At 40.2% G+C, this 13,683-nt stretch overlaps 1 protein-coding gene across 1 annotated transcript in view; it reads right to left on the reverse strand.

Annotated features, from left to right (window-relative positions):
- Positions 1-7,190: 7,190 nt before the first annotated feature.
- Abhd3 (abhydrolase domain containing 3, phospholipase) overlaps positions 7,191-13,683 on the reverse strand; it is a 59,139-nt gene continuing 52,646 nt past the window's right edge. Inside the window, exon 9 of the mRNA XM_048363450.1 lies at positions 7,191-8,058. Within this exon, the coding sequence (XP_048219407.1) occupies positions 7,880-8,058 (179 nt within the window). The 3' untranslated portion in view covers positions 7,191-7,879. The remainder of the gene's footprint in view (positions 8,059-13,683) is intronic.

A 13,683-nucleotide genomic window follows, 5' to 3' on the forward strand; every position in this document is an offset into this window, starting at 1 on the left:
TACAGGTAAAGATTCTACTAAAGCTAAATGTGACAACGGCCATAGGCAATAGTAATTTCCTTCTGCTATTTAGAATTTCAGTTTTCAAACTATGAGTTGCATTATTAGGTCTCAAAAATACATTTTGGAGTTTAATTTTTTTTTAATTTTTTTTTTGCCAGTCCTGGGGCTTGGACTCAGGGTCTGAGCACTGTCCCTGGCTTCTTTTTGCTCAAGGCTAGCACTCTGCCACTTGAGCCACAGCACCACTTCTGGCCATTTTCTATATATGTGGTGCTGAGGAATCGAACCCAGGGCTTGATATATGTGAGGCAAGCACTCTTGCCACTAGGCCATATTCCCAGCCCTAAAATTTTTTATTGTTATTTTAGAAGAGGTATATAGCAGGGTTACATTTACATGCATCAGGTAATAAGTACATTTCCTTTCATACAGTGTTATTTGTTACCTCATTCTCTCCCTCTCATCCTCACCCACAGGTTGCATAGTTCGCTTTCATCAATGTCCAATGTGCTCCACTGCTGCACTTTTTTTTACCCAATTTGGGTGAAAATAATAAAACGTTTCATGCACAAAAGTAGAAATCTAATAAATTTCTTGTATTCATCTCCAGATTTAAGAATAAAAATTTGCATATTCTCACTTTGATTTTGGAAATAAAAACAAGATCGTTAAAAGAATAAAATAGAACATATCTCACAATGAATATTACATGTAAGTATTGTTTTATGGAATGTGTGTTTACTGAGTTCAAGATACCAAGAAAACATGGGCTTGGGGGTTGGAAGGAAAGGAGAGAAGCAAGTAAAGAAAACAATGGGGAAAAATCCTAGTATCTATAATCCTTTGTTGTTGGTTTTTTATTTTATTTATTTATTTATTTATTTTTCAAATTTTTATTATCAAACTGATGTACAGAGAGGTTACAGTTTCATACTTTAGGCATTGGATACATTTCTTGTACTTTTTGTTACCTTGTCCCTCATACCTCTATAATCCTTTGTATCTATAGTGCTTTGTATAGATAAGGCTTTAGATAAATGATGATGACAATAGCAAACTGAAGAGGAAAGAGCTAGAAATTGAAAGGACATGTCCTGGCCATCCCAGAGGACCATGTGGAGATAATCACAGACAAGAGAAGAAGGTTCATAAGGAGGTTTATTAGTGAGACCATAGTTCCCACGGGAGAGGGAGCTACATGGCGTCTGCACCTTATGCAGGTGGCAGCTTCTATCTGGGGATAAAGGAGAAGTAGGTAGGTAGTGAGTGGGAGTGGCTCATTAGGTATGGGTGGATCTGGGGGCTAGTGGGAGGAGCTGAGGACCTGAGGCTAGGGAAATGCTAACAAATAATTCTAGAACATGTTTAAAAGGGACGTATTGGAATGGGTAGCTGGCTTACAAATTAGTATTTATATATATATATATATATATATATTTATTTATTTATTTATTTTGCCAGTCCTGGGGCTTGGACTCAGGGCCTGAGCACTGTCCCTGGCTTCTTTTTGCTCAAGGCTAGCACTCTGCCACTTGAGCCACAGCACCACTTCTGGCCATTTTCTGTATATGTGGTGCTGGGGAGTAGAACCCAGGGCCTCATGTATATGAGGCAGGCACTCTTGCCACTAGGCCATATCCCCAGCCCAGTATTTATATTTTTTTCTCACTTAGTTAAATTTGACTATGTTCCTACTCTGTTCCTGACAGTGTGTTAATTGCTTGGGTTGTGGAAATAATTCAAACATAGCCTTTCCTTCTCAGAGCTAGATATTGTGTGAAGAAACACCTGGAGAATAGTTTGTTCTGCAGGTCAAAGAATCAACACTTGAAAATCATCCTATTATACCTAACTCATAAAACTCACAATCATAGGTACATATGGTTGTATTTTTTTATTTTGCACTAATGAGGTACATGTACATACAAATGTACATGTACATGTCTATCAATCACTTGGTCTTATCAAATAATATCAGAAATATCCTCAAAAATCAGTTATTTTTTTTAGGGCTGTAGATGTAATGTGTCACAATTTATTCTACTCCATAGAATGACATCCTATATGGACATACATTTACACAGATTTACACACTCTTACTAGCAATATGTGTGCGTGTTTGTGAAGTTTTCTTTTTTCTTTTTTCTTTTTTTTTTTTTTTTTTGGCCAGGCCTGGGGCTTTGACTCAGGACCTTAGCACTGTTCCTGGCTTCGTTTTTTGCTCAAGGCTAGCACTCTGCCACTTGAGACACAGCACCACTTCTGGCTGTTTTATATGTGGTGGTTGGGGAATTGAACCCAGGGCTTCATGTATGGGAGGCAAGCACTCTTGCCACTAGGTCATATTGAGTCTAAGTCTTTTTTTTTTTTTTTCAAGTAAAAAGATGAGTTTATTGGGGAAGTTCTGGATGGACCGGTCCCAGGTTTCAGAAAAACATAACACAGAACAGGACAGTGACACAGAAACTTACTTCCGGAGGACTTCCAAGTACCAACAAACCAATTCAGCTCCAATGGAGAGCTGAATTGGGACGCCATGGGGATGACAGACACAAGACTCGAACATGTGGCATGGCGTAACGGCGCCTTGAGTTCGCCTTCCCCTAAATAAGGTCAGATCAGGGAGCAGGGTCACAGGAAGCTCCCAGTTCCAAGCACTTGACAGGTTCAGTAACCTATAGGTCATATGCCCGCCCCTGTCTCTAGGGATTGAGGAACTCCCATTACCTGGGGATGGGGCTTCCCTTCCTGTAGGAATCAAGGCACGTCCATCAAGAATTGGCATGCTGGGCTGGGGATATAGCCTAGTGGCAAGAGTGCCTGCCTCGGATACACGAGGCCCTAGGTTCGATTCCCCAGCACCACATATACAGAAAACGGCCAGAAGCGGCGCTGTGGCTCAAGTGGCAGAGTGCTAGCCTTGAGCGGGAAGAAGCCAGGGACAGTGCTCAGGCCCTGAGTCCGAGGCCCAGGACTGGCCAAAAAAAAAAAAAAAAAAAAAAAAAAAAAAAGAATTGGCATGCTGATTCAGGGAGGGGGAGGCACAATTGTTTACAGGGAGAGGGAATCTTTCTGGGCCTCTGAGCAGAGGGGGCTGGGGAGATAGTGGAGATGGAGTAAGCTTCTACCCTCTTTCGCTAGCCAGATCTGACCTCCATATTACATTCCCCCATTTTTTTTCCTTGTACATAAAAATCAAATCATTGATTTCTTTTGGAGAGCTTAACCTTGACTAACTTTGAATTCAGCCCTTGCCTATTTTGCAGAATCATAAAGTGATTCCACCCACAGGCTGCTGGGGAGAGCAAAGATGAAACAAGGGCCAGTCTGATGGGACTGCTGCTCTTAAGCTTGTACCCAGAAAGAAACTGGTTATCTGTGGTGAGGTTTTCTTGAGTTGGTGATCTTGCTAAGTAGTCCAAGCTGGCCTCAATTCATGTAATTGGATTTATATGTGTGCACCAATTATGTAGTTCACTTTTTATTGATAAAATTGAATTCAACACATTTATTGTTTTGAACTGTTAAAGGTATGAAGGATGCAAAGATGCATGAAGCAAAATATCTTTCCTCAGTAAGCTCATAATTACAGGGAGAACATGGGAGATTATAAATATCTTATTTATTTTTGCCAGTACTAGTGTTTGAACTCAAGACCTTGCAACTCATTCAGCTCACTTGTTTATCTGGCACTCTATCATGTCAGCCATGACTCTAGTCAGCCTAGTTTTCTGTTGGTTATTTTGGAGATGGAGTCTTGTATGCTTTTCTGTATGGAGTAGCTTCCAGGATATAGTATATAAGGAAAGGAACTCTTGGCAGTTTTATTTATTTCTTTGTTTGCCAATCCTGGGGCTTGAACTCAGGGCCTAGACACTGTCCCTGGGCTTCTTTTGCTCAAGTCTAGCACTCTACCACTTGAAACACAGTGCCACTTCCAGGCTTTTCTATGTAGGAGGTACTGAGGAATCAAACCCTGGGCTTCATGCATGCTAGGCAAGCACTCTACCACTAAGCCACATTCCCAGCAACCCCTCCCCCGCCCACCTTTTTTTAAGATCCTTTCCTATCATGATGCAGGTTGAGCGTCCCTAATTTGAAAGCCTAAAATCTGAAGCTCCAGAATTCACATGCTTTTATTTATTACTGGTACCAGGGCTTGAAATCTGAGCCTTACACTTGCAAAAAGCTAAGCTGGAAGCATGACACAAGTGGGAGAGTGCTAGCCACAAGCACCCAAGCTGAATAGAGAGGCACTGAGCTCAAACCCCAGTATGGATAGTACCCAATTTTTATTCCTGAAGTAGCAAATGTTAATGGTTCCTCAAATTATGTAAATGTAGCTGTTATTCAGCTTGTTTTTCTTCAAGGCTGTCACTCTACCACGAGCCACAGTGCCACTTCTGGCTTTTTCTATATATGTGGTGTTGAGGAATCGAACCCAGGGCTTCGTGTATGTGAAACAAGCACTCTACCACTAGGTCACATTCCCAAACCCTCAGCTATAATCTTTGTAGCTATAATCTTTGTAAACTCTCTGTTTTCCTCTTTCTCTCTCCTTCCCTCTTCCCTTGATTGCTCTAATCTGTGTATTGCCTGACTTTCTCACTCATAAATTTGTGAAATGGATCTGGGTGTACTATGACATGACACTGTGGACTGAGTGGCTTGTAAACAATGGATATTTTTCTCCCACAGTCCTAGAGGGTGAAAAGGTCAAGGTCAAGGTGCTGGGATATCTGGAATGGGCCCCTTTTGTTTGGTTTTGTTTTTGTTGCCAGTCCTGGGGCTTGAACTCAGGGCCTGAGCACTGTCCCTGGCTTCTTTTTGCTCAAGGCTAGCACTCTACCACTTGAGCCACAGCGCCACTTCTGGCTTTTTCTATACATGTGGTGCTGGGAAATCGAACCCAGGTCTTGATGTATGTGAGGCAAGCACTCTTGCCACTAGGCCATATTCCCAGCTCCTCACTTGACTTTTTGATGAAGACTGGTGCTCTCTCCACTTGAGCCACATCTCCATTGCTGATTTTTTGCTAGTTAGTCGGCGGTAAGAGTCTCATGTATTTTTCTGCCTGGGCTGACCTTGAACTGGGATCCTCAGATGTCTATCAACTGATAAATAAAATGTGACATAGCTACACGATAAAATACTGTGCAGCCACCAGAGAAAAGTCCAGAACTGGTAGATCTACCGTAAGGATGAACCTTGAAAGCTTTATGCCAAATGGAACAGGGGTGGGGGAGGGGAATTCTCAGTGACAGAGCACTTGTTTAATCTCCAAGTTTGATGCCCAGCACTGCAATAAAAAGCTAAGACACAATGTCAAGTGGGGAAGAAAAAGCAGGCAAAAGGATCACACATTATATGTATTATTTAATTTATAGAAACAGCCTAATAAGCAAAGCTATGGGGATAAGTTATTGCTTCCTTAGAGTTGGGGGAGTGGGTGGGGTTTAGACACCCCTAGTGTTTGCATGCACTGAGGATTGAACCCAAGGCCTCATGAAGGCTTAGCATATTTAGTATCTGTGTTACCATTTTAAACATAATATTGGGATTCTCAAAATAAAAAGTGGCATTCTTATGGCAGATTTGTGTTGGTATGCTTTTCTGGCCCTTTCAATATGATATGTATTTGAGTAGAGCATATTGGCCCATGCCTATAATCCCAGCACTTGGTGGTCTGAGGCAAAAAGTTCACAAATTTAAGACCAGCTTAAACTACATAGTGAGATGTATATTTTTAGAGCTGGGTTGAAAGTTTCTTGGTTTTTTTTAAAGAGAGAGATTGTACAGTGTGGAAGATATCACTATTGACTTGCTAGCCCAGCAACTATTGGCAGTCTCTTGCCTCTTGCCTGCCTTTACCACATCAGGGATAGTTTATATACTTGCATTCCCAATCTCCCACTTCATGTGGGAGACACAGTTCTACTAGATATAAGGGCAAGACTTCTGGGAAAGTTTTCATTTTTCCAAAAGGGCAGGCAGCTGTGTCTGGACCCACTCCTACCATTTCCTTCTATAAACACAAGTGGGATGTTGGCACTGGTGGCTCAGTCCTGTAATCCTAGCTACTCAGGAAGCTGAGATCTGAGGATTGTTGCTCAAAACCAGTCCAGGTGAAAAAGTCCATGAGAGTCCAATTAACTACCAAAATGGCTCAGGGACAGCACCTAGGACTTCCATTCAAGCTCGAGCACTAACATACACACATACACACACACATACACACACACAAATGTAAACAAAGTGATGTAAAGACATCAGTAGCCAGCATTGGCTCTTCAATGATATTAAGAAGTCCCAGCAATATCCCTGTTTTGCCTACCAGGAGACTGTGATACCTTACTAGCAAGATATTTAGTATATCTGTCTGTCTGTGTATCATCTATCTATAGTGTGTATATGTGTGTGTGTGTGTGTGTGTGTGTGTGTGTGTGTGTGTGTCATGCTAGGGAATAAAACCTCATATATGCTAAAGCAAGCACACATTCTACTAGAGTTATACCATTAGCCCCAATTAAATATTATTACTCAAGCAACTGTTGGGTATCTTGTAACAGAAAGTATTCTCTCTCTCTCTTTCTCTTAAAAGTCAGGGCTAAGGCAATGTCTGTTAGCTTTTTCACTCAAGGCTAGCACAGTACCACTTGAACCACAGCTGCACTTCTGGCATTTGGGTAGTTAGCTGGAGATAAGAGGCTCACAGACTTTCCTTCCCAGACTGGCTTCAAATTGCAATCCTCAGATTTCATCCTCCTGAGTAGCTAGGATTACAGGCATGAGCCACCAGAACCCAATTCTGAATGTATTCTTTTTCTTCTTCTTCTTCTTCTTTTTTTTTTTTTTTTTGCCAGTCCTGGGGCTTGGGACTCAGGGCCTGAGCACTGTCCCTGGCATCTTTTTGCTCAAGGCTAGCACTCTACCTCTTGAGCCACAGCATCACTTCTGGTTTTTCTTGTGTATGTGGTGCTGAGGACTCAAACCTGGGGCTTCATATATACAATGAGAGCACTCTACCACTAGGCCATATTCCCAGCCCCTGAAGTTATTATTAATTGTAATAGATGATATGAGCCTAATGTTCTGGAAACACTTTCAAGTTTTCTTCCTAATCCTTTATGAAACTATCATAAATTATTTCCCAGTCCCTTTTTGCATATAAAAACATTGCAAAGAAACAATTTAAAATAATAGGTTTTAATATGATTTATATGTGTGCACATATACTATTTTAAAAATAAGCATGTAAATTATCAACATTACAAAACATAAATCAGCCCTAACATATTATCAGAGTAAAAGAGCATGTACAGAAGTCAGGCTAACATTGTTGCACTTGTCATTAAAGTTAGAACACATAAAAGATTTAGCACATTGTATTATCTCAGCACATTATCTCATTTCAGTTTTCACATTACCATTCAAGTACAAATACCCTTAGGAATGTGCCATCTTATAACTTACATTCAAGTAAAACCAAAATCTCTGAACAATTATTAAGGTATAATTAAGTCACTTAAAACCAGTAATCTAAAAAAAAAATTGCCTAAATTAAAACCCTGAGGAATTAAAACCTTTTTACATAATAGTTTTGTTTAAGTACAATTCCATGTACAGAAGGACTACTTTATTTAAGGTCATATTTGGTAAGGCATAGTAAAAATAAAATCTACATAAGTAACAATCTAAACTATATTTAATTTCTTGCTACAAAGTGGTTTTGTTTTCCTAAAAAGTCATTTTTGCATGTCATTCTGGACCTCTTCACCCATCTGCTGGCTTCTTTGCTTTATATACAGTATTTAAAATTTGTGCACTAAGCTGAGCTGCCTTGAAAATGGTGATTCAGACATAATGCACTGAAGAACTACATGTTAGAGAGTTCATGTCCATGCTCAACCATGGCCTGCACAAACTGCTTGAAGACACGATCCATGTAAGTGCACTGCCTTGGCCAGATTCCCTCCAGAAAACCAATATGGCCTCCATAAGAAGTAAGGACCAACGCCACATTAGGATTTTGTTTAGCAATTTCTATTGGAATAGCTTGAGGAAAAGAAGAGGAGGCAGTAGAAAGGAAGTAGAAAGGGGAGGAAAAAAAAAGGAATCATTACCATTTTTTATTAAGAAAAGCCTATTTTTTCTGTTCTAATCAATCTAAACCACACATCATTAAGCTAATATTTGTAATAAGTATGGCTAAATGGAATGAGTCTTACTAATTTATAAAAGCACTGATATTCTTGGGACAGTTCATGTTTATACACATGTACTAAGGACCATCATTTTTAGAAAAACCAACCCAAGATTTAATTGTAACAGAAGGGTATACTTGAATCTTGCTTTGAGAAATTAAACTTAGCACATTTTTGAGAGTTCTAAATTACTATGCATGATTTTGGTTAACTTTACATGAAGTTATATCCTTGAAGCTAATTGGTAGCTATGTGAAGGTTCAAAATTATGCATTACACTCTCAGCGGCAAATCTCAATCTGAGAGGTGAGCTCCTCTGACCAAGGTACCGAGTGGAAAAAAGAACCAAAGAGAAAAGCCTCCACGTCACACTGAATCAGTGACCCGCAAAACCTCACCAGGGGCATGCTAGGGTCAGCACAACACAGCGGCAGGAGACTATCCTGCAAAGAAAGACACAGAACCTAACCACCCCCAAGTGCAGGGAGGGTGAACACCCCGGCAACAACCGAGACGGTCATGCTCACCTGTTGGGCAATAAGGTTCAACAGCCAAACTCAAACCCAGAGCCAGGACACAAACAAGTCTCCCACAGACAGACCAGCAGGAACCAGCCCAAAGCCAACCCAAGGAAGCCACCTACAGATCGCCAGATGCGCAAATCACAAAGAAATATAACAGAGTTCATCAAAGGGCAAGCCAACTCGCCAGCTCCAAAAAGTAGTAGGACTGAAGAGGAAATGGAGAATAAAAAACAACTGAGGCTATGATAGCAGAAATGATGGAAAGCCTCAGGAACGAACTCAGAAAACAATTCCAGGAGTTTAGAATGGAAGTCTCGAAGGACCTTCAGGAAGTCAAGAAAGAAATGGAAGCAAAACTGGATACAGTGCAAACCTCAGTTAAAGAAGACCTTAACATCCTGAGACACGAAATGCATGAAAAAATAGATTTAAAATACAACTCTTTAAAGGAAGAAATTTCCACGATCAGAGCTGACCTGGCAACCATACATACCTCCCTGACATCCATAAACTCCACACTTGAATCCACAGCACAAAGAATTGACCATATTGAATCCAGAATCTCTCTCTTGGATGATGATGCAGCTGATAAGGACCAGAAAATTACCACACTCCAAGAAACGGTAAAGCTCCAGGGCAGACTAATCCAGGAGCTAGTGGGCAAAGACAAGAGATATTATCTGAGCATAATTGGAATAGAAGAAGGAGCCGAATACCAGAGCAAAGGGCTTCAACATATTTTCAATAAAGTGATTGCAGAAAACTTCCAAAATCTCACAAGGGACCTCATCCAGGTAACCGAAGCCTATAGGACGCCTGGCAGACCAGACCCTAGAAAATCCTCACCCAGGCACATAATAATCAAGACTTCAGATCTCAAGAATAAAGAGCAAATTTTGAATGCAGCCAAAGTAAAGAAAGAGATTTATTACAATGGGAAAAGGATCCGAATAACAGCAGACCTCTCCACATAAACCTACCACGCATGAAGAGAGTGGAAGAACACAATTCAAGTCCTACAGGCCAACAATTGCAAACCCAGAATTAGATATCCTGCGAAACTAGAATTCATATTTGAGGGAAAAACCAGATCTTTCCATAGCAAAGAGGATCTAAAGGAGTATGTGAATAAAAAACCAGCCTTACAGTGAATTCTAAGAGGGGAACCCCACCCAACAGAAATCATACAGGACACACAGACAGAAACAGAAAGAAACTACAATAGCCAGAGCCCAACAGAAAGAGCAGCTCATTAAAGACAAGAAAAAAAAGAGAGGAAAAACAACCTAACAGGAAAATGGAAGAGAAAAAAACACTCTTATCCTTGATCTCTTTGAATATAAATGGTATAAACTCTCCGATAAAGAGGAGCAGACTGGCAGAGTGGATCCGCAAACAAAAAGTTGGCATCTGTTGTCTTCAAGAGACCCATCTTAGAGCAAGGGATAAAAACAGTCTCTGAACGAAAGGATGGAGCAAGATCTTCCAAGCAAACGCACCTACCAAAATGGCAGGAATAGCCATCCTGATCTCAGACAAGCTGGACTTCTCATTAAAATCAACTCAAAAAGACAAAGAAGGACACTACATTTTAATACAAGGAAAAATCCAGAATCAAGACATCACGGTAATAAATGTATACTCACCGAACAAAAGAGGCCCTACATATGTCAAGCAAATTCTCACGGAACTACAGAACAAGATAGACCTAAACACAAACATAGTGGGAGACGTTAAGACCCCACTCTCTCCAAGAGACAGATCCAACACCCAGAGGATTAGCAAGGGAGCTGAGGACCTAAGTAACACCATGTCCCAAATGGATCTGACAAATCTATACAGAATCTTCCACCCTACAGAGACCCAATACACCTTCTTCTCAGCAGCCCATGGATCATACTCCAAAATAGACCATGTCATAGGCCACACAAAGAACCTCAACAAATACAAAAGTATTGATGTCATCCCATGTATTATATCTGACCACAGTGGATTAAAGGTAACCCTCAATAACAACGGTTACCACAGAGGCTATACACATTCTAGGAGTCTAAACCCCTCACTGTTATCTAAAACTTGGGCCACAGACCAAATTAAGGATGAAATTAATGAATTCATAAGCCACAATGACAATGAAAATACATCACAAAGAAACCTATGAGATATAGCTAAGGCAGTACTGAGGGGCAAGATCATTGCCCTCAACACTCACATTAAAAGAATGGAAGCAGAGCAGGTGAACAACCTCACAATGAAACTAAAACAACTGGAGAAACAAGAAATGATCGAATCTAAAATGACTAGGAGGAGAGAGATCACAAAGATTAAAGAAGAGATAAATCTGATTGAAAATAGAAAGACCATTCAACAAATAAATAAGACAAAAAAACTGGTTCTTTGAGAAAATAAATAAAATTGATAGATCCCGCGCAAGACTTACAAAAAAAAAATAAGAGAAGTAAAATCAGGGATTCCACCAGAAAAATTGCAACAAATACACACGATATTCAAACAATCATAAGGAACTATTTCCAGAACCTCTACTCACTAAAAAAAAAATAATTTTACAGAAATGGATCAATTCTTAGAGAAGTATAAAATGCCCAAACTGAACCAAGAAGAAATAAATCAACTAAATAAACCAATAACTTACGGTGAGATACAGGGCGTAATCAAGAGCCTCCCAACAAAGAAAAGCCCAGGCCCAGATGGATTCACCAACGAATTCTATAAAACCTTTAGTGAGGAGCTAATACCAATACTCCTCAAACTCTTCCGTGAAATAGAAACAGAGGGAGAAATCCCAAACTCATTCTATGAAGCTAATATTATACTCATCCCCAAGCCAGACAAAGACCCAACAAAAAAAGAGAATTACAGACCAATATCACTAATGAACACAGACGCAAAGCTCCTCAATAAAATATTAGCTAACAGGATCCAGAAACTGATCAAGAAAATTATACATCATGACCAAGTAAGCTTCATCCCACAGTCACAAGGATGGTTCAACATCCGTAAATTAATCAATGTAATTCACCACATCAACAGAACTAAAATCAAGAATCACATTGTTATCTCAGTGGATGCCCAAAAAGTCTTTGACAAAATACAACATCCATACTTATTAAAAGTTCTGGAGAGAACAGGAATAGATGGAACATTCCTCAAAACAATAAAAGCCATATACAACAGACCAACTGCTAATATCGTATTAAATGGGGAGAAACTTAAAACATTCCCCCTAAACGCAGGAACAAGACAAGGATGCCCACTCTCCCCACTTCTTTTCAACATAGTGCTGGAATCCCTAGCCATAGCAATAAGGCAAGAGGAGGACATCAAGGAATCCACATCGGCAAGGAAGAAATCAAGCTATCCCTATTCGCAGATGACATGATCTTATATCTGAAGGACCCAAAAAACTCAGTCCCCAAACTCCTACACCTAATAAACCATTTTGGCAAAGTAGCCGGATACAAAACCAATCCACAAAAGTCAGCAGCTTTTCTGTACACCAGCAATGTACAAGCAGAAAAGGAAATTATGGAAATAATTCCATTTACAGTAGCCAAAAAGAATAAAGTACCTAGGGATCAACCTAACCAAGGATGTGACGGACCTATTTAATGAGAACTATAAAAATCTAATAAGGGAAATCAAAGAAGACACAAGGAGATGGAAAGACCTCCCATGCTCATGGGTAGCCAGAATCAATATAGTGAAAATGGCCATATTGCCCAAATAGTTATACAAATCTAATGCAATCCCCATCAAAATCCCAGCTACATTCTTCACTGAAATAGAAAAAGCAACCCATAAATTCATATGGAACAGCAAAAGACCTAGAATAGCCAAAGCAATTCTAGACAAAAAAAGCAGTGCAGGAGGTATCACAATACCAGACTTCAAGCTCTACTATAGAGCAATCATAACAAAAACAGCCTGGTATTGGTATAAAAACAGACCGGAAAACCAATGGATTAGAATTGAAGATCCAGAAATAAAACTGCACTCTTAAAGTCAGCTGATATTCGACAAAGGAGCTAAAGACATATAATGGATAAACAGAGCCTCTTCAACTACTGGTGCTGGGAAAACTGGGCAGCCAAATGCAGAAAACTCAAAGTAGACCCTAGCCTATCACCATGCACCAAGATCAACTTAAAATGGATCAAGGACCTCAACATTAGGCCTGAATCCTTGAAACTACTGAAGGACAGAGTAGGAAAGATGCTAGAACTTATAGGCACAGGAAGGAACTTCCTGAATAGAGTCCCAGGGGCACAACAGATAGGGGAGAGATTCGACAAATGGGACTACTACAAAATAAAAAGTTTCTGCACAGCTAAGGACATAGCCACCAAACTAGAAAGACAGCCAATCATATGGGAAAGGATCTTTACCAGCACAGCAACAGACAAAGGCCTAATATCTGTCATCTACAGAGAACTCAAAAAACTAAGCCCCTCCAAGCCCAGTAAACCAATTATTAAGTGGGCAAAGGAGCTAAAGAGAGACTTCACAGGAGAAGATATAAAAATGGCAAAGAAACATATGAGGAAATGTTCAACATCTCTGTTAGTAAAGGAAATGCAAATAAAAACAACCCTGAGATACTACCTCACTCCAGTTAGAATGGCCTATACTCTGAACTCAGGCAACAACAAATGCTGGAGGGGGTGCGGGGAAAGAGGAACCCTTCTCCATTGCTGGTGGGAGTGCAAATTAGTACAAGCACTTTGGAGAACAGTATGGAGGTTTCTCAAAAAGCTCAACATAGACCTGCCCTGTGACCCAGCCATACCACTGCTAGGCATCTATCCTAAACAGCAAAACCCAAGATATCCAAAAGACATTTGTACTTCCATGTTTATCGCTGCACAATTCACAATAGCCAAAATATGGAAACAACCAGATGTCCCTCCACAGATGAATGGATCCAAAAAATG

This window comes from Perognathus longimembris, chromosome 15 (assembly GCF_023159225.1).
Source record: "Perognathus longimembris pacificus isolate PPM17 chromosome 15, ASM2315922v1, whole genome shotgun sequence".
NCBI lineage: Eukaryota > Metazoa > Chordata > Mammalia > Rodentia > Heteromyidae > Perognathus > Perognathus longimembris.